The 22,948-nt window shown below is 35.5% G+C and overlaps 1 protein-coding gene across 1 annotated transcript; it reads right to left on the bottom strand.

Annotated features, from left to right (window-relative positions):
• Positions 1-15,001: 15,001 nt before the first annotated feature.
• On the bottom strand, positions 15,002-16,405 carry LOC113309273 (F-box protein At2g27310-like). The gene has a single exon (XM_026557695.1). It carries the CDS (start codon positions 16,292-16,294, stop codon positions 15,245-15,247), a length of 1,050 nt encoding a protein of 349 aa, XP_026413480.1. The 5' UTR covers positions 16,295-16,405; the 3' UTR covers positions 15,002-15,244.
• Between the last annotated feature and the right edge of the window lie 6,543 nt (positions 16,406-22,948).

The following is a 22,948-nucleotide window of genomic DNA, read 5'->3' as shown; positions in this document are numbered from 1 at the left end:
AAATACCCCATAAGTCTGTGTTCGTAGCGATCTGATATGGACAAAGGTATTATCTTTATAAACGTACCACTAGTCTTCGATGGCTCTAATTACTTATGGTAGAAAATTGCTATGCGTGCCTTTCTTAAAGCGCGTGATTTTCAATCGTGGGTTTATGTAGTTAATGGGTATGATGCTCCCGTTGTGGTAGTAGGGAATGTGAACGTTCCAAGGAACATTGGTGAATACAATGATGCCGAGATACTTGCTGCAAAGCGAAACTCCGACGGTTTGAATGCCATCATACCTGCCATTACCCCAGATCTTCAGCACCATGTGACTACGTGCACTAGGTCTAAAGATGCTTGAGATATCTTAGAAACCGTATTCGAAGGAAATACTAGTGAAAAGGATGCTAAGCTTCAAAACCTTAATTTCGGTTGGGAAAACCTTCGTATGGAAGATGAAGATTCATTTGATGAGTTTAATCACAAAGTGTCTGAAATTTTTAATGCATCTTTTGCATTAGGTAAGACTATTCCTGAAAAGGACATTGTGATGAAAATTCTCAGATAGCTGCCATCTAGATACGATTCTATGAAGCATGCCATCGTTGAAGAAAATAACCTTGATGCTCTTTCCAGAAACACGTTGGTTGGAAAGTTAAAGATATTTGTTCATAAGCACACATCCAAAATCGGAAAGGATGTTGCCTTTAAAGCACAAAAGAACACTAAATTAGTTGACAAAAGTAAAAGTGTTTATGTCTCTGAGGATCATATTTCTGAGACTGATTCATCAGATGAAGATCTTGACAAATCAGTCTCTATGATCACAAGACAGTTTAGGGATCTTCTATTGAAGAGAAGTAAACGGTTTTCAAGAGACAAACCTAGGTCGTCAGTTAAACCTCACAACCGCGTTCCTCCTAAAAACAGGGATGCTTACGAGGCTGATGATGAGGATATGCCACAGTGCTTTAAGTGTAAAGGTTTTGGTCATTTTGCAAATGAGTGCCCAAATCGTAGAAAATACACTGGAAACAAAGGTCTTGCTGCAACTCTTGATGAAATGCCTGATCTCTATGATTCCAATGAATACAAAAAATCAAGTGTTGCACTTCTTTGTGAAGATATCGATTTTGATAACTGTATCAATACATACATCAATCTTGATATTCTTTCAGAAAGAAACACAGCCAATCGGGAAGAAGAAATTAACCTTTCTGTTGAAAACTCTATGTCTGATTTTTCAGGATCCACTGTGTGTCTAGCAGCTTGCACATCTCGAGAGTTCGAATCAGCATATCCATTGACATGTTCTTATTGTTCACTTAAAGGTCATGAACTTTCAAAGTGTTTCAAGTATAAACACAAGATGAGACATGTCAAAAGACTTCAACGAAGAGCAAATCGCCTAGCAAACAAGCTCAAACTTGTTCAAAGAACCGCTGAGGTATGTAAGATTTTATCCTCTTCAAAGAAGTTGGTTTCTAAAGATAGGTCAAGACCACTAGAAAAAAGAGTATGGTCTAAACACTTTTATTGACAGGGATCTATTAATTCCTTTCAAAAGGGTCATGGTGGACAAATTGTTTTTCACCACAACACAACTTAATTGTGTTGTTTTTGTGCATCTTGTCTCATGTGCCTGATTAAAAGAGACGAGAACTTGCACACCTTAGGCTTAAAAAGAAAAGAAAAAAAAATCTTTCTGTTTTGCTTTTCTTAGATTTGTTGTATGGTTTGGAATTCTTTCATATCTAATTGATATTGGAAGGAACCTCACTGTTTATCAAAAGAGGGTTATTCTCGGCTATTCCACTCTCTTTAGGGTCGTGAATCGTGCGTGCGTGAACCGGTGTTAAAAGGTTCCATAACCCTACATTTCTTTTTTCTTCTCTGAAAATCTTTTCATCTTAAGACTGCCTGTTGAGTTTACAGTGTGATTTCCTCTCACAAACCCATACACGTATGGAGACTCCAAGCATCATGAGTCCTGATGGAAAAGATGTTAATATGATTGTTAAGCCATCAATCATAAAGGAAAAATAAAAATCTCTATTGCCTTCGACTTTGAAACGAAAAAGAAGGAATGTGAGGAAGCCAAGAGCTGTTCCTTCAAATTCTCAGAACTTTTCTGATGTTATTGAATAGTTGAAAGAAGCGAGAAAGGAGATTAAGAAAATAAAGGCCTTGTTATGAGAACTCTCGAAATTCAGAAGGCCCTAGTTCGACATCATCAGCCTAGAAGGTTTGTTGGAATTGACTCCTTTCTCCATGAACCCTATGTACCTATGGCTGTTGATGACAAGGATCTCGGGGACGATAAAGAATTCTTCAGAGGTCTCAATGTCTAGTAAATCTTCTTTTTATGTTTTTAGAAGAATAACTAGGGTTTGGAATAGCCATTATTGTGAGTACACATAGCTATGTCCAACGATTTTCATCTTCATTTTTTTTAGATTTATTTATTTAAATTCTAAAGTATTTTTTGGAAGATGATATTTGCAATTTTAATCTTTATGATTTTATATATTGCAAATTGTTATGGGATATGTTGTTTACGTCCGTGAACCTGTGATTGTCCCATACTTGTTCAAACGTTATCTCTATTATGTCGATATGAATTTATTGATGGAAGATAGAATGAACTTTTGGCATTACAAAAGTTAAAGCCTTTTATGTCATATTTTGATGCAAGAAAGGATAAAACTTTTGTCTACAAGGATTAAGTCTATTGTATGTCATTTTGCAAATAGTGATGCAAAATAGAATGAATCCTTGTCTATTCCGCAGTATTTGGTCAATCTCCGATCCACAATCTTTGTGCATATACTGTGTTGTTCCATAAGGTTTCTTATGTTGAGCACAATCGACTGAGTAGATTATTTTCTTATGATTAACTTAGTTGTTGCTCCGTGAGGTTCCCTATGTCGAACATGATCAACTAAATTAATCATTCTCTTTTGGTTATTTAGTTGTTGCTCCGTAATTTCGCTTATGTCGAGCATGACCAACTAAATTGATCATTTTTTGTGATTAATTTGGTTGTGTATTCCAATTGAATTAATCATGGGTTCTCTTGTGGTTAATTTGATTGTTCTGTTTTGGTTGAACTAACTATGGGTTTCCTTGTGGTTATTTCAATTGATTTTTGTGAATACAAATTCATGTTTTCATGTGATTTGTTTGTCCAAAATAATTCCTTCTTTTCTTGTGAAAGTAAGGTCGCCTTTGTTGTTCCTTCGGGGATGACATTTTATGGGGGAGAGTTCATTTTGAACTTTTGCTTAATTTCCAAATCTTTGTGGGAAGTGCGGCTGTGGAATTTTTATGGGTTATCTTGTATCTTTATTAACTCCTTGATGAATGCATTTAGCTTCGGCTTTATGATTGCATCTAAATTTGTTGGTATGTTAATACACCTTTTGGTCATGATATATCTTCGTGGAAATTTCATTAGGATCCCACTAATTTTCGTACCTTTGCCAATTTTGTTGACAAAAAGGGGGAAAATTAATGTGTAGTTTACGCTACAAATACATATGATTTACGGATCATTATGTAAGGGGGAGTGGTTTTCATGTTGAGATATGTATTGACTAAGGGGGAGTGATGCATATCATCATAGTATTATTGTCAAAGTTGTGATACAACTGAACTTTGATGTTCAGTAATAATACTATGACACTGTAGAACAATGATAGAGAATATTTTGTTTTCTCATTGTTATAGTTACGGATCTTCAACAAATGTGATGCTGAACTTACAACCTTTAGGATCATGGAGTACTTGGAAGTGACGAAGATTTCGAGTCGCGTTGAAGATGCCAAGGAGATCAAGCATGTCGATAAGAAGCTTATTTTTTATCTTTTTTGTAATGCATATGTATTGATAGTTTTGTCACTAAAATTGACCAAGGGGGAGATTGTTAGAGCATTGCTCGGTCAAACTCGCATGCGTTGCTATCTCAAGCATGTTTGTCAATGTTAGTGATCAAAACTATAAGTCTTAATTTCTAGCCTATTTATAGATGTCTCGGACTAGGACATAGATAGTGTAGTTGAGCTTAAATCTCTCGACGTTCATTTCTTGAAGACGAAGAACTACTAAGGGGAGCTTGTGGAACTTCTTCGACAAAATGTATGTGGAGACTTGAACTTATATATCACTTGGAAAGTCTATTTATACTATATCCTATATTAAGACATAAGTCGTGTTACAATATAGTTTTCTCTATACACATTTGAGATTTCGAGCTAAGTATATCTCGCTTACATATTTCTCAAAATATGTGTTGGTAATCTTTCGCTTTGACCAAGTTCATCTTATATCATGAGAAAATTGCCGAGTAACATCTTACATGGTTTGTGTGATACAATCATTTGGTGTAAGACTTGGAAGGTTTCAATAATGATTATTTCAATATCTTGAAAATTCCTTAGATGTTGATAGTGTGTGAAAACGGCTATTAACATTATATAAGAATGTTTCAATGATTGAAATAAAGAGTTGATGATGTAACCATCTTTGGATATAAGCATATATAGTGTGTTCGCACATTAGTGTATAAGTCCATAAACCAGAAACCAAGAGTATGCATATGTGTGTATATGGATTTGGTGACGGAGACAGGTGATGTATGCGTACTTGTACGCATACTGGCGGAAGTTCTCAAACCGAGAATTTCTGCCGAGTTTGGTTTTGACAAAACTCACAAACCAGTCACCTTAAGTATGCGTACCCGTACGCATACTGGTGGAAGTTTTTGAACCGAAAATTTCTGCGGAGTTTGGAAACTTCACAAACTCAAAACCGGTTGCTTAAGTACGCATATCCGTGCACATACTTAAGCTGGTTACTTTGTCAAATCGGTCAAGTCCATGAACTTAAACATTTAAATCAAATGGAATGCAATCTTTGCAAACCGTGGCTATAATGTTCATGATTGATTCAAGTGAATCAAACCGATTTCATTTCAATTGTGTTTTCTAAACAATTGAACAACTCTTAACTAGTTTCATTTGAGTCATTTGAACTAGTTATGGTTAAGATGAATAAGGTTGATATGAGAGTAATCATATGGCTAACCTCGGTTAACTATTTGTGAACCAACATGGTGTACACGTTTATGTACGGCTACATAAACCTAAATGAGGGTACATTTCATTTGTGTGTAATAAGCTAAGTTCGATCTAACGGTTGAAAGATATTATCTTGGTTGAATCAGGTTTTTCATCTAACGGTGAATATTGAATGCTATATTACCAAGGTAACTTGGATTGCAAACCCTGATTTGAAAACTATATAAAGGAGAACTCTAGCAACTGGGAAAGGTAATCCCCACACCTCATGTGTGTTACTAGTTGCATAACTAGAGTCGATTCTCCTTTAACCTTAGGTTTATTCTCGAGACCCCGTAGGTTAATGACTTAAAGACTTCATTGGGATTGTGAAGCCAGACCCAACTATTATCTTTGTAGTTGCGTGATTTGATCTTGTTGTTTCTATCGTGTTGAGTGCAATTGAAATAATTGGCTCGAGATTTTATATCTCCGATAGGCAATATAGAAAAGTAATCACAAACAAACTTTGTCTCATCGTTTGTGATTCCACAACAACTTGTTTCTCTAGTCGATTAAGTTTATTGTGAGGAGATTGATAATACTAGGATGTTCTTCGGGAATATAAGTCTGGTTTATCAATTGGATCTTTTTCTTCTTGATTTATCAAAAGATGGAACAAAAACTCTTGGGTATTTTTGTGGGAGACAGATTTATTCAATCCTTTGTCTATCAAGTCTTCGACTTTGGGTCGTAGCAACTCTTAGTTGTGGGTGAGATCAACTAAGGGAATCAAGTGCGTGGTATCCTGATGGGATCAGAGACGTAAGCAGCGCAACTGTACCTTGAATCAGTGTGAGATTGATTAGGGTTCAACTACAGTCCAGTCCGAAGTTAATTGGTAGTAGGCTAGTATCTGTAGTGGCTTAATACAGTGTGATGTTCAATTTGGACTAGGTCCCGGGGTTTTTCTGCATTTGCGGTTTCCTCGTTAACAAAATTCTGGTGTCTGTGTTATTTCTTTTCTGTATTATATTTTGTTGTATAATTGAAATATCACAGGTTGTGCGTTAAGATCAATCAATTAGAATATCCAACCTTTGGTTGTTGATTTACATTGATTGACACTTGAACATTGGTCGTTGGTACCGTTCAAGTGATTCCTCTTATATTCAATCAGGCTCACATATTTCTATTTGCTGAATGCGGATTGAATTAAGAGTTAGAGATGTTAAACTCTTTGATATACTTTAATCTAGATTGAGGCTGACTGTCTAGTTGATTCTCTAGAAAGTGTATTGGATTAAGTCTTCTCATATTGCCAAACGAATTGTTGGGTGTGGTTGTTGTACCCCCGCATTTTCAATGACATATTTTCTAAAACCGTGAATTAGATAAAGAAATTTACATAGACCAACCTGAGGACTTTGTAGTGAAAGGTTATGAAGACAAATTTTGTAAGTTGAACAAATCTTTGTATGGTTTTTAAAATAATCACGTGCAGTGACATGGAAAATTTGATCATGTGATAATGAGTATTGGATTTAAGTCAATGAATCTGACAAGTATATTTACAAGTAACTTGTTAAGGATGCATGTGTGATTGTATGCTTGTATGTTGATCATATGCTTATACTTGATACAAACATAGATGTGATCAATTCCACTAAAAACATGAGCTGAATGAGAACGTTGACTTGAAAGACTTAGGCCCTGTTGATGTAATCTTAGGGATGATGATTAGAAGATGATCTAACATTTATAGTCTTAGTCGTTCTCATTATGTTGAATTTGTGCTTAAGATATTCAATCAGTCTGATTGTAAGCTTGCTTGTACTCTGTACGATTCTTCTTGTAGACTCAAGAAAAATAAGGGTAATGGAGTATCTTAACTTGTATACTCAAGAGTTATAGGATGTCTGATAAATTTAATGAACTGTAAGAGTCCAAACATTGCCTATATTGTGAGTAAGTTAAGTAGATATACTTGTAGTCCAGAGCAAGAGCATTGGGATGCACTTAGTAGAGTATTATGGTACCTAAAATACTCTATTACCTTTTGTTTGATTTATGAAAGGTATATTGTTGTCCTTGAGGGACTTTGTGATGCAAACTGGATAGTTGACTCAGAGGAGTCTAAGTCTACGAGTTGATATGTTTTCACTCTAGCAGGAGGGTTTGTTTTTTTGGAAGATTTCCAAACATACATATATTGCTCAATTCATTATGAAATTTGAGAGTATTGCATTAGATAAAGCACGAGAGGGGGTTGAGTGCCTAAGATCTTTTTTTAGAAAACATTCTTCTCTAGCATAGGCCTGTGCCAGCTATATCTATACATTGTGTTAGCCAAGCTATAATAGCTAAAGCTAAAAATAACTAATCTCAATCGGCGTTATTTCCATTGATTGGATAAAGTCCAAGAAAAATATCGCACAACCTTTCACGAAAGGTTTGTACAAAGAGATAGTTAAAAATGCATCGAGGGGGATGGGACTTAAGCTCATAAATTAAACTTGCCATGAAGGATACTCAACCTTGCTGACTAGAGATCCCAAGATCAAGGTTTCGAATGAGACAACTAATTTATGGTGAGTAAAGGTAAACATTATCAGAGAATTTCATTATTTGTCTCTTCTCTATGGTGTAGACGTGATAGTGTGACTGCATGTGAAGGATGACTTTTAAGAAGTCTTAATGAGTTTTATAGTTTCAATTTAAGATTGAAGTGGGGTGTAGCGGTAACACTCTTTATGAAAACTCACCTATCTGAATGAGGAAGTGGGGCCGCTTCCTATGAGAATATGAGCTTTGATTCTCTAGAGCATTCTGAGAAACAAGATATGTCCAGGGCCAAATTGGAAAAAACGGCACGAGCTTGGCAGCAACCTTGGAGATATCATCCGTGGTCGTTATCGCGAATTACATCTAACGCTAGCAGTTCAATACATAGTTCAATATCTCTAGCAAGTAATTCCGGTAATATCTCACTAAGCAAAGGTTCAAGACCTCATGGACACCTCTGCCTAAAATGGTATTTCCTGCGCTTTTTATGTGATTTTCGTTTTGATGGTTTTGGTATTACTGGAACTTATGACCTAAGGGTTCACTAGTTCATGCTTTTTCACTTTGGTGAAAGGAACCTTTAGTCTCACTTGTGAGGAATTAAAGATGAAAGCTCTCTATACTATATGATTTTTGCAATCCATAGTATGACCCTGGGGTCGACACACTGTTGTGTGAGGGAGATGAGGTTGGAATGGCTAGCATGACTTCAACATGAACGATCTGTCTGTCTATTCAGTCAGTTCGGGTCGTGAGATTGGGTTGTTGATTTACCAAGATCTATCTGTGTTTTCGTGTTTTATTTTTATTGAGTTTTCATTCATGTGAGGGATTGTTGGAAAACGATTAATAAAATATGATTTTTAAAGTTTTAATAAAAATTATAATTTATTATTTTCTTTTGTGAATGAAAAACTTATTAGTCCCACACCGTGGAGTTTCCACTTTTTAGTTGTTTTAAGAGACAATATAAGATTTTTAGTCCCACATCGGGGAGTTCCTCTTCTTAAGTTGTATTTGTCAATTATATAAACAAATTCACTACTTTTGTAAAATCAATGGAAAAGGGGTTTCCCTATATTTTAGAGAGACCCCCAAGGGAAAATATTTTATATTGTTTTCTTTAACGTTCACGATTTTCCTTAAGGGTTTTTTCGGAGTCGCCAAGCTCAAGTTGAGCATCTACTACATATGCTAGTAGTAGGTGTAGTAGGGTGTTTTATCCTGGAGATATCCGTCCTGTGAGGGCTATAACATCACTTTTGGGTGTAGCCGGACGCTAATGTCTTAAGGACAGCGTGTCGAACACGTGACTCACTCTGTTTTTCAAAATTGTACCATGTTACTGTAGCGGAGATCTCGGGGCTCGCTCGTTTCGTTAAATCCATCACTTCCATAACAAAGGAACTAAGTATCAATAACTTTTATTTATTTGACTTTTCATTGTTTTTTTATTATTGCACCCAACAAGAAGATGGCAGGTGAAAAATCCCATTAAAAAGGCAAGTGATTGTAGAAGAAATACATGAAATCTCTGGGTTGCTGAGCATACTAGGGGACACACCTAAGTTAAATTTGGAAGAAGACAATGACACAATTCACAACCAAAGACGGATATCAATGGTTGATCTCTCAGTGGAATACTCAAGATTCAAGTTCACTTCCTTACAAATGTGTCTGGATAAAATATGTACCCTACAGTCAACAATCTTCTAAAAAGAGGTTGTGAAATACAAGAGACGAGATGCAGTCTTTTGTAATTTGGTAGATGAAAATGTGGATCATTTGCTTCTGCATTGTGCATATACAAAGCAAATATAGGAGTATTTCGAGCATATTATGGGACTAGAAGACACTACAAACTAACTGCGAGGCAACATTTGGAAAAATGGTCGGACATTAAAGGAAAGAATAAAGGAAGAAAGATGTGGCCCTAATCACTATACCAAATCTAGGTTTTCCTAACAATAAGTTTCCCAACTAATTTTATTTTTTTGTAACTCAAATGATTCATTACTATTCTAATAACCCTTATAGAGAGTTAGCAAATTAAGTAATAGTTACCATAATTCAGAATTAATTTATAAAAACTAAATAACTATTCAAAGAGTGAGATTATTAGTTATTCATTTCTAACACACTTTTAACTAAAATAATTCCATATGTTGTTTTTTAGGCGGTGTGGATGGAGAGGAATGGGAGGGTCATGATTAAGAAAATGCCTCTGAGAAACTAATATTCTTGATATTATTGAAAGAAAATATTTTTCAGACACTTTAATGAGTTGTTATTACAGAGTATTTAAGGCTGTATTAAATCAGCACAAGTCAAGTCAACATTGACATGTTGACTTGACACACACTTATCTGACACACTCACATATACCTAATACTCCCCCTTCAATATGATACTGTGAAAACAAAATCAAATTGAGAAAAGAAAAACAAGAAATTCAAAAGAGAAAAAAAACAACTCAAGAGTGTATTTCTGATATTGTAACAGAGGAAGCAGGTGAAGTAGAAGAATCCTTGTCTGCATGAGAATCCAACAGTTTATGCAAAAGCCTGAAGAATGTAGGAAAGCACAATCCTTTTGTGAAAATATCAGCTAGCTGATCTTCTGAAGAAATATGCTGTAGCTTTAGAAATCCTTCTTCAACAAGTTCTCTGACTGTATGATAATGAATTTCCATGTGCTTTATCCTGGCATGAAAAACAGGATTAGTTGCCAAAGAAATTGCACTTTATTATCACACATCAATAAGACTGTCTTTATAATAATCTTCAAATCTGCTAATAAATATGTAAACCATTGTAACTCAGCAGCAGCAATAAAAAGACATTTATATTCAGCTTCTGCAGAAGACTTAGACACTGTGGGTTGCTTTTTAGAAGACCATGACACCAAATTTGAACCCAGAAAAACTGCATAACCAGATGTTGATCTTCTTGTATCAGGGCATCCATCCCAATCAGAATCAGTATATGCCTTTAAACTAGAAACATCACCCTTTCTTAATGTAAGACCCTTATCAACTGTTCCCTTTAAATATCTTAAAATTCTCTTAACCAATTGCAAATGCAAATCAGAAGGAGAATGCATGAATTGAGAAACATAATTCACTGCAAAACATATATCAGGTCTTGTAATTGTAAGATACTGTAAGCCTCCTACAAGAGTTCTATACACAGTTGGATCATCCATTTTAACTCCATCATGAATAGAAAGTCTGCTAGACTTAACTACTTGTGTATCACATGGTTTAGATTCCAACAAATTTGCCTTAGCTAACAACTCTAAAGTATATTTCTTTTGAGTTAAGACAATAGAATCACTATTTCTAATTGCTTCAATACCAAGGAAAAATGCCAAATCTCCTAACTCATTCATAGCAAATTCATTCTTCAATGAAGTAATAAGATCAACAATCATCTTAGAAGAACTACCAGTTAATAAGATATTATCAACATAAAGAAGTAAAATGAGAATACCATCTGAAGAAGAATACACAAACATAGAATTATCTGAGATGGACTTCTTGAACCCAAAAGTAATAAGAAATGAGCTGAACCTATGAAACCATGCTCTAGGAGCTTGTTTCAACCCATATAAGCTCTTTTTAAGATGACATACATAATTTGGAGGATAATCTGGATGAAGAAAACCTTGTGGTTGTGTCATATAAACATCCTCATCCAAGTAGCCATGCAAAAAAGCATTGCTTACATCTAATTGTTTCACTGGCCAGTTATATGTAATTGTTAAACATAGAACCACTCTAACAGTTGGAGACTTGACAACCGGACTAAATGTCTCATTAAAATCAATTCCATCTTGTTGTGCATAACCCTTAGCAACCAACCTAGATTTCAGTCTATCAATGGAACCATCAGATTTTTATTTGATCCTATACACCCATTTTGAACCTAAGATATTCATATGTGGCTCAGGAGCAACATACTCCCAAGTGTCATCATCCATTAAAGTTGTATATTCTTCCTTCATTGAGATTCGCCACTTAGGATTTTTTGCTGCTATCTTAAATGACTTAGGCTCAGTTAAAGTAGTCAACAAAGATGAATATTCAGAAGATAGAGGATGTTTAACTGAAAGATGCGAAACATGATCAGGAAAAAATTTAGGTTTAGAAATACCTTTTTGAGACCTAGTTACCATTGTGGTAGAAGGAAGAACATTTCCAACTTGAACATGATCCTTTCCTTTATAGTTTGAAGTATGTTGCAGTAGAGTTCCATATCCAGTCATATGTGCAGTGGCTCCAGAATCAGAAACCTAATGAGAAGCATTTGATGTAGAAGGATCAGAATAAGGACTCTCCTCATTTAAAGTAGTAAAGGTTTGTTGAGAAGAACCAAGTTGTGCTTCATTTGCAGAATTAGCAAAAGTTGGAGGATGATATCTAAAATAACATCTGCTAGCATAATGTCCCTTTTTACGACAAATTTGACAATCAACCATAGAAAAATCTCTTCTACCTATGTTTCCTTGTCCAGAACTACTGCCTTGATAAGAATTTCCTTTAGATGAACTATTCCCTTGAGAATAACTACTGCCTTGATGAAAACCATTTCCTTGATAAGAACCATTCCCATAACTTCTTGCATTATAACCAGTACCTCTTCCATTACCACTGAAATTATTATGAGATCCAGTACCACCATTATTCTTGGATTTGCCTCTTCCATTACCATGGAAATTGTTAGAAGACCCATTTCTACTATAGAATGCAGTAGTTTGTTGAGAGTCATAAGTAACACTAGAATTATGTTGTTGCTCAATTAGACATTGTTCATGATTCAAGACTCTTGGTTTAAGTTCTGCAAATGTGAGAGGAGTCTCTAGATTCTGAGCAGCTATAACAAAAGTATCAAACTCTCTTCCTAGCCCATTCAATACATACATTACCAAATCAGTATCACTAACTTTTTCTCCAATTGCTGCAAGAGAGTCAGCTATATTCTTGACATTATGTAAGTATATCAAAACAGTTGAATTGTCTTTCTTTACATTATGAAGCTGATTTCTAAGCATATTCTTTCTTGCCATGAATTGGCTTCTAAAGCTAATTTCAAGAAATTCCCATATTTCCTTAGCAGTAAACAACCCTAAGACATCACCAGAGATAGAATCTGTAAAAGTTGCCTTCATACAAATAATAACAAAACAATCAATTTTCCTCCATAAGATCCATTCTGGATTTATCTTTAAAACTCCATCAATTTCAACCTGTTTAACAGGTTCTTGAATTTCACCATGGACATAACCATATAGATCAGTGGAAATCAAGATAGTTTCCATTTGATCTTGCCACAAAAAAAAAAATTGTTCGGACCTAATTTTGTAGAAACAAAATTTGAGATGTTTGTGAATGGAAAAGTGAAGTCGGATGTATTACCCATTTGAGCAGCGGAATTGGAATTAGAATTTAAACCCATATTTTTTCTTCTTCGATAAACGATTGTTGCAGGTGACATTAACTGAATCCGTAAAGATGTTGAGATAAAAAAAAAATGTTGACGAACCAGATCTGACTTCAAAGTTTTGAACAAAAATTGTTGAGAACAATTATTGAATCTGTAAAAATTTTATATGAAAGTTGTTTGATTCTTGTAAGATTTAATGAAAAGATTATTGGGAAAGATTATTGAGAAAGATTATTGAATGAATTGTTTTGACTCAGGATCATCCGTCTGATACCATGAGAAACTAATATTCTTGATATTATTGAAAAAAAATATTTTTTAGACACTTTAGTGAATTATTATTACAGAGTATTTAAGGCTGTATTAAATCAGCACAAGTCAAATCAACATTGACCTGTTGACTTGACACACTCACATATACCTAATACCCTCACAAAGATTAGGAAAAGGCTATCAATGAAGTGAAGAGGCTAATCTTCAAATGGGGTTTCATCCCAAAATGTTTCTCGGTCGTGTCATTCGGCGACTGCATCTTCAATTGGTCCACAATACTTGAATGTAATTAAGGTGTTGGCCTCAGTTTTTCTTGCTAGCTTGTATTCTTTTTGTTTTAGTAAAGATTTTAACCTCTTACCAAGAAAACAAAAAAGGGTGACGTATCCACATTGCACTGATTTGTTTTCGAAAAATCATAATGCACATAATGCATTGATTGGCCAGCTACAACTTACTCGTAGTCAGTTTTACGTAAGAAGATAACAATGAACTCTGGTAAAGACAATACGAAGGAAAAGCGACTGACAGGAGTCGTGGAAATTGTTAGGTTATGGCCTCATTAAAGCTCAACAATATTAATGAATCTTATTGTAAGTTGTAATAGTGGGTTGAGCAGGGATTACATAATGATGTTTATTACTGCTGAGCCTATGGCACACTAGTTATGGCAATTGACATGGGCTGAAGATGATGCATTTATTAGTTTGGTATGGGGAGTTGGGGAGGATGGTGACGGTCCTAGACTCCTACGTAAACAAATTACTACTGAATTTGCAGTTATGATGATGAATACGATGGACATTTGTTAGAGAAACGTACATCTGGTTTTGGGTAGCAAATTCGGACATCATTTGAGCAAAAAGGGCCTTATATTAAGGATGCATATATGCATTTCAAGACAACCAAAGACCGACACTGAGAAAGCTAGCTATATGAACAACTTCGATAACGAAGCAATCAAGACAACGGTTGAGTAAATACTATAAATAGCACAACCACTTCTTCATCAACCGATCTACTGATACTTAATATAGCAAACCAAGTACTGCACGTACGTGTCCATTAGAGACCGAAAATGATCCGGATAAGCATTCAACAGCGGAATTGCTTAAAATTAATTGTATGCATAAAGAAAATTGTGCTCTGAAAATGATGTATGTGACTGGTATGGCCAGATACAATTAAACGAACAATGCGCTCATCAAAATACAATTAAGTAATCCTAAACCGAATAGTTTTAATTCCATGCCCAGGGCATGAATAGTTTTATATTGCCTTTGAGTGAAATTCACTGCAGACACTAGTTATTTATTAGTTTTATTTTGACGGGTTACGCATTTATTCACACACTCCAATCACATGAATAATGAACCATTGACCACCTTTATTAAACTAATCACTCACGATATATCGGAATTAATTGTGGTCATAAAATTATGACATTTGTGGTCTAGCTCCGAATTTAGGTTTCGTGGAACAACCAAATGGAAACTACGTAATATGGTCCAAGAAACAACTCTTATATACTTTGTATATTACTTTATATACTATTAAAGATCAGTCCAAGTCAACACATAGAAAATTTGCCAACAAGAATTGGAGTTGGAAATCTGGAATCCACTTTGATGACCCTTTAGTCAAAATTGAAGCACAAGAAAAAAAATTATTCGAGTTTGATGTAAAACATATCCCATAAGCTGAGAAAAAAAGACTTTTACACGCTTTCGTTTTGCTGTATTAGTATCTTAGTTTCTTGTATGAACAATTTCCATAAGCTATTGTGACGATCGACTGCATCATTTATGACACGGTAAGTTAAAATTACCATCCTAGGCCTAGATACTAAAAACAAACTGATCCGTTCCAAGGTTTTTCGAACTAAGCCGGTAAGTTGCATTTGTGCATGACTGATCAGTTACCAAAACCAAGCAAGCATGCAGAGTCCACAACAAACTAGGATCCCGATGCCGATACAAATAGCATCTAATCTTCCTTCTCTTCTCAACTTTCTCTCTTCCCTCTCTTTCTTTATTCTCAAGTACTCTTCGTATCTTTTCTTCCCTGCTTCTTCCTGCGCAGCTACTCTTTTCCCACATAGCATTCCGTTTTTTAGAATGACTAAACTATCCTTCCCACTCAAATTGCTTCCGTCCATATCCTGCATTTTCAAGCTCACTTCTGTCACGTGCAACTCTCCTCCTTGTGATCCGCCGCAAGTCACAATTATCTCACTTTCCGCCAACTCGTCACGGTTACCTCCGCTCGCCATGATAGTGGCAAACTTCAACTCTATCTCTCCCGTTAACCAGTGCTGTTGTACCAAAACTGCTCCACCACTCGATAAATTGGCTGCTCTCCGACCGGTTGGATCTATTACGATCCAACTCAGTTTCAAACACTCCGCAAGATCTCGGCACGAATCGTTACCAAAACGGATTTCTGTTGGTACCACAAATTTCGGGTCGAGGAGATCGATTCGGAACGGGGAGTACTGGAACCAACCTGATAAAGTTTCAGTAGTCTGGACTTTGGAGTAGACGATTTCATTTTTGTAGTGAATGTCTACGGCTGAGATCAACTCACTCGGCGATGAACAGATTTCGATTTCATGACGGTGAAAATTTTGAAGTTTTGGAGGGTCCGAGGAAGGTACGAGGAGAGGGAAAGCGTCGGAGAAGAAGGAACGAGGTCCGTCGGGGAAGGAAGAGATGATGTGGCGTATATGTGGGTGAGTTGTAGAAGGCCACACGGCATGGCAAATATCCGACCAGAGTTTTTGTTGCGTGGAGAGTGTGTAAAGTTCTGTGGATGCGCAACTAGTTGAGGCTAGAGTTGGACCATCAAGACGAGTCAATATGTTGTTTAGGAGTATGTCGGAATGGACGGATGAGATTGTTGTTGTGCTCTTGTTTTCAAGACCAGTTATTGATGATGGGGAAGAAGAAAAAAAAGACTCGTCGATCATTTCGTTGATGATTGATTTTTCCTAGTGTGATTTGTCGATGAATATGGAATATGGAGGAGGAAGTAGACACAGTGTTTCAAGAAGTCGTATGAGAGTGGGTTTATATAATGAACGGGGTATTCTGGATTTTGTAGGTTTGTAATGAATGATGAAAACAAATGTAGTATATTATTTTATTTGTTTTCTAATACTTTTAGTTTGAGTTTGACTATTCAACAAGATGAGATTAGGCACTGCCAAATGATCTTAGTCGTCTTTTACTATTTAATTAAGGAGTGCTAATTCAGTACTAGGAATTAATATTTGTAATTTGGTATGAAAGTGATGCCCAAGATTTATTTATATAGTTATTTTCTTTTCTTTTTTTTTCTTGGAAGCATAGTGATCAGTGATGTCCGGTATAAATCTACCAGGTGAAGATTATACAATTTATCATGCTCATAATTGAATAAAATAAATATATACTAGATTTGGTTATTTCTACAAAAAAAAATGATTTTAATTTTTTTTTTCTCATAATGAAACAGAGGAGACTATTCCGGAAGAACATCTACTTAGAAACAGAAGTTGGTTTTGCACAGCTATAACTAGTACCGTGGAGAGTCCTTATACATTAACATACGAGATATTGCAAGTTGGACCTTTCTGATTTGAATTTCCTACGACCATGGAATTGGCTGCTAACTTAGCTAGACTGATTTCCGTTTTGTTATGTTCATGTCCCACGATGGTCAACTTACCTAGTACAAAATCAATTGCCTCAAAATTCCCATCCTTCATCTGGTGAAATCCTAGGTTGAATCTGCCTTGAACTTCTCTACTGTAAGCTTCATTTATTTCTTTTAAAATTGCATCGTCCTCACCTTGATAGTCTATGTTGACCTTTTGCAACCTCTTTCCCCAGCTCAGAGCTAGTTCAGCTTCTCTCCTTGCTCTGCAGTCTCCAGCGGTATGATCTTTTGAATTTTCTTTCTCCCACACAGTTCCATGAGAAAGACATGGAAACAAGAGCAAAGTTAGTATATTGAAAGTAATTGGCATGAGCTCTAATGGAATGAACAACCATGATGCTTATGCTAGTCTTGACGCCAATTTTTTCTTTATGGTGTCTTATAATCCTTTCCATGGTATCCTGAGTATCTCATTGGTGATGGAAATTATTCAGGATATGACTCTCATTATGCATAACTTTGTCAAAGGAACATAGGTGTTGTCTGATGTTGCTAGCAATAGAATCAGGCACATGGGTTAGCTTTTTGAAGATGAAATTAAATGAACCTGTTAGAGCATTGCTCGGTCAAACTCGCATGCGTTGCTATCCCAAGCATGTTTGTCAATGTTAGTGATCAAAACTATAAGTCTTGATTTCTAGCCTATTTATAGATGTCTCGGACTAGGATATAGATAGTGTAGTTGAGCTTAGATCTCCCGGCTTTCATCTATTGAATACGAAGAACTACTAAGGGGAACTTGTGGAACTTCTTCGACAAAAGGTATGTGGAGACTTGAACTCATTTATCACTTGGAATGAATATTTCTACTATCTCCTATATTGAGACATAAGTCGTGTTACTATATAGTTTTCTCTATACACATTTGAGATTTCGAGATGAGTATATCTCGCTTACATATTTCTCGAAATATGTGTTGGTAAGATTTTGCTTCGACCAAGTTCATCTTATATCATGAGAAAATTTCCGAGTAACATCTTACATGGTTTGTGTGATACAATCATTTGATGTAGGCTTGGAATGTCTCGATAATGATTATTTCAATATCTTGAAAATTATTTTGATGCTAATAGTGTGTGAAAACGGATATTGTCATTATAGAAGAATGTTTTAATGATTGAAATAAAGAGTTGATGATGTAACCATCTTTAGATATATGCTTATATAGTGTGTTCGCACATTAGTGTATAAATCCGTAAACCGGGAAACAAGCATATGTGTGTATACGAAATTGGTGAAGGAGACAGGTACACATACTGGTGGAAGTTTTCTAACCAAAAATATCTCTTGAGTTTGGAAATTACAAACTCCTAAACTAGTCACCTTAAGTATGCGTACCCGTACGCATACTGGCGGAAGTTATCGGACCGAAAATTTCTGCTGAGTTGAAAACTTAACAAACTCAAAATCCGGTCTCTTAAGTACGCATACCCGTACGCATACTTAAGCTGGTTACTTTGTCAAATCGGTTAGTTCATGAACTTAAACATTTAAATCATAAGGAATGCAATCTTTGCAATCCGTGGCTATAATGTTCATGATTGATTCAAGTGAATCAAACCGATTTGGTTTCGATTGAGATTTGTATACAGTTGAACAACTCTTTAACTAGTTTCATTTGAGTCATTTGAACTAGTTATGGTTAGGATGAATAAGGTTGATATGAGAGTAATCATATGGCTAACCTCAGTTAACTATTTGTGAACCAACCTGGTGTACACGTTTAGGTACGGTTACATAAACCTAAATAAGGGTACATTTCATTTGTGTGTAACAAGCTAAGGGAATCCTAATCCCCACACCTCCAGTGTGTTACTAGTTGCATAACTAGAGTCGATTATCCTTTAACCTTAGGTTTCTTCCCGAGGCCCTGTAGGTTAACGACTTGAAAACTTCATTGAGATTGTGAATACAGACCCAACTATTATCTTTGTAGTCGCGTGATCTGATCTTGCCGTTTCTATCGTGTTGAATGCAATTGAAATAATTAGCTCGAGATTTTATTTCTCCGATAGGAAAGATAGAAAATTAATCACAAACAAACTTCGACTCATCGTTTGTGATTCCACAATAACTTGTTTCGCTAGTCGATTAAGTTTATTGTGAGGTGATTGATAATTCTAGGATGTTCTTCGGGGATATAAGTCCGGGTTATCAATTGGTTCTTGTTCACCTTGATTTATCAAAAGACGGAACAAAAACTCTTGGGTAATTCTGTGGAAGAAAGATTTATTTAATCCTATAGACTTTTCTGTGTGAGACAAATTTGTCTATCAAGTCTTCGACTTTTGATCGTAGCAACTCTTAGTTGTGGGTGAGATCAGCTAAGGGAATCAAGTGCGTGGTATCCTGCTGGGATCAGAGACATAAGGAGCACAACTGTACCTTGAATCAGTGTGAGATTGATTAGGGTTCAACTACAGTCCAGTCCGAAGTTAATTGGTATTAGGCTAGTGTCTGTAACGGCTTAATATAGTGTGGTGTTCAATCTGGACTAGGTCCCGGGGTTTTTCTGCATTTGCGGTTTCCTCGTTAACAAAATTCTGGTGTTTGTGTTATTTCTTTTCCGCATTATATTTTGTTATATAATTGAAATATCACAGGTTGTGAGTTAAGAGCAATCAATTGGAATATCCAACCTTGGGTCGTTGATTTACATTGATTGATGATAGACACATTTTTGTGTCTAAATTGTCCTTAATTTTCTCTATATTGGTACTCGATTTTGTACTTATTTTGGTGTTTTGTGTGTTTGTAGGTATTTTTGGAAAATAAACGTTTTTGGAAGAATCGGCTCGAAAAACTGCTAAAGGCACCCCCGAAGGACATTTGCTAAGCGGACCTCAGATTTGGCTAAGGGGAACCTGCGGTTATGTGCATCCCAAATTTGTTCTCAGCACCCAAATTACTATCGGCACCCCAACAGAAGGATAAGAGGCACCCTTCATCTTCAACATTCAAAAAGAATATTTGCGGGAAATTTGGTTCCACCGGTAAAGGATTTATTGTCTTTAAGATAAGAATATCTCTTGCCTTATAAACAGGAAGAATTTGAAGAAAAAGGAAGTTATCTTGTATTAAACAAGAGAGATATCCTTGGAAGATTTTATCTTGGATTTTATTCTGCGAATTAAAGAAGATATGAGTTTAGTAAAGAAATATGGATAATAAAGAGAAGGAAAAATTCCTGAAGATATTTTTAATTAAAAAGAAGAAGATTTTGGAGTTATGGAAGAATATATTTGAGTAATGTGTATTTGTGTGTATAAATAGAGAGCTAGAGAGCACATTTGAGGGGGATAGTTTAGAAACTTCTAGCGTCACATAGTATCCGGTTAGCTAAGTTTACATACTGGTTTTCACCGAAAAGATAGAAATTGGAATGCTAGAGATAACAACCTATTGAGATACTAGAGAAAAAGACATTGAGATCTTTGAAATTCATGAGAGAACTTGTTCCTTTTAGAGGGTAACCGTGATGGACCTAACCATCCATGATGGAAAGGCAAGTAGGTCAGAAGAAAATGCCAGAAAGACAAAGCAACCTCACAATGTAGTCTTAGTTATTGGATTACGACTCTCTCTCAGTAGAAACTTATCATCATCAACAAGCGGAGTGACATAAAAATTTATGAAGAAAGTTGAAGACGTTTAAGGTTTAGAAGCAACAATAGAAAAGAATAATTCAAAAATCAAAGTTGAAGACTTAGTTACAAGAAGTTACAAGAGCAAATGATATAAGTTGTTGAAGTTCATGATACCAAGACATCACAAGTTGTGAAGATCCAAGTTCTAAAATCCTTCTCTCATGGCCATTTAAATTTTTGTCTTGTTATTTTTGTTTTAAAAAAAAATGAAAAATGAAAAAATCATCGTTACGTTTTGTTCAATAAGGCCATAGGGAAGTAGAAATCTATAAGGCAAGTTTCAATCAAGAAATTAAGGAGAAAAGTTAAATTTTCAAGGTTCTACGAGGTTCGAGAGTTTATCATCAACAGTTGAAGCCGAAGAAGACGTTGTTTCTACTGAGCACTATTAGAGAGTCGAAGAGAGATGCATTTTGGTTGCTTTGTTAGTCCGCTTTCCATCTGGCACAAGATCTTTCTAGCACTGGTTCAACTCATCACACGTAATTAGTCCAGCTGTATAGCAAATGTCCCTCTCATCTTTATCTCTCTCCTAATCTTATCCAGCTGTAAATCAGCGGACGCATCTTACAATGTTTATCTAGATGTGAAGAGGATATCTCTTTATCTAGCAGTGTTGCGGATGTGTCTCCCCTTTTCTTTAGTCAGCTTTAGAGCTGGCACCTTTAATTTCTCTGGCAATTCTAGTTACTTGGAGATAGGTTGAGAATTTGTATGTCCTCGTATCTCTTTGGATACTTGTGACCAATTAGAAGTCATGGTTTTGTGGGTACGCCTCTGGTAAACCCTCCCGAGATTAACTCGGTTTTATTTTTCTAGAATAAATTTGCTCGAGGACTAGCAAATAATAAGTTTGGGGGTATTTGATAGACACATTTTTGTGTCTAAATTGTCCTCAATTTTCTCTATGTTGGTACTCGATTTGTACTTATTTTGGTGTTTTGTGCGTTTGTAGGTATTTTTGGAAAATACACGTTTTTGGAAGAATCGGCTCGAAAAACTGCTGAACGAACCCCCGAAGGACATTTGCTAAGCGGACCTCATATTCGGCTAAGGGGAACCTGCGATTATGTGCAACCCAAATTTGTTCTCAGCACCCAAATTACCATCGGCACCCCAGCAGAAGGATAAGAGGCACCCTTCATATTCAACATTCAAAAAGAATATTTGCGGGAAATTTGGTTCCACCGGTAAAGGACTTATTATCTTTAAGATAAGATTATCTTCTTGCCTTATAAACATGAAGAATTTGAAGAAAAAGGAAGTTATCTTGTATTAAACAAGAGAGATATCATTGGAAGATTTTATCTTGGATTTTATTATGCGAATTAAAAAGGATATGAGTTTAGTAAAGAAATATGGAGAATAAAGAGAAGGAAAAATTCCTGAAGATATTTTTAATTAAAAAGAAGAAGATTTTGGAGTTATAGAAGAATATATTTGAGTAATGTGTATTTGTGTGTATAAATAGAGAGCTAGAGAGCACATTTGAGGGGGAGAGTTGGGGAGAGAAAATAAAATCATTGCGTTAATAATTTTCTCCCATTTTCATTATTTGTAAAACACTTTGAGCAATGAAAATATATTTCGAGCGTGTTTCCAACCTAATGAGCTAAACCCAACATTGGGATGACGGAGGAAGCTGGATTTCATCAATGTGGTAATTTGATTAATTCTTTTATTTACTTTTTGCATCGATTTTAAATGATTTATGATTTCTATTAATCAATTGTCATCTTGTTAGATAGTGTATGCTTAGTCTTAGGTGCTTTAGATACACTATGCTTGTAATTTACAATTGATCTTTTACGAAATCTATCTTTGGCAAAATATTAGAGTTGATATTTCTTTTGTTTGAGAGATAAACGTCTAGGATTAATTTTTGAACCACTTGAATATGAAAGCAGTGAAATCCTGAGTCCAAGTGAATTCTTCATCCCGTGACATATTTTGTATATAATTTCTTATTTTTAGTATTTTTATATTTAAGCCTAGAATCAATTTCAACAAGTCCGAGTGAACGACAACCTTATCTACCACTATTCAAAATTCGATCAATTGACACTTGAACATTGGTCTTTGGTACCGTTCAAGTTACTCCTCTTATTCAATCGGGCTCGCAGATTTCTATTTGCTGATTGTGGATTGAATTAAGAGTTAGAGATATTAAACTCTTCGATATACTTTATTATAGATTGAGTCTGACTGTCTAGTTGATTCTCTAGAAATTGTATTGGTGTAAGTCCTCTCAGATTGCCAAATGAATTATTGGGTGT

The sequence above is a fragment of the Papaver somniferum genome, chromosome 9 (assembly GCF_003573695.1).
Source record: "Papaver somniferum cultivar HN1 chromosome 9, ASM357369v1, whole genome shotgun sequence".
Taxonomy (NCBI): domain Eukaryota; kingdom Viridiplantae; phylum Streptophyta; class Magnoliopsida; order Ranunculales; family Papaveraceae; genus Papaver; species Papaver somniferum.
Note: the sequence above shows the minus strand (reverse complement) of the source record. Positions and strands in the feature narration are given on the sequence as shown.

Coding starts and splice junctions, on each gene's coding strand:
- LOC113309273 (XM_026557695.1), bottom strand. CDS start 16,294: ATGATCGACGAGTCTTTTTTTTCTTCTTCCCCATCATCAATAACTGGT.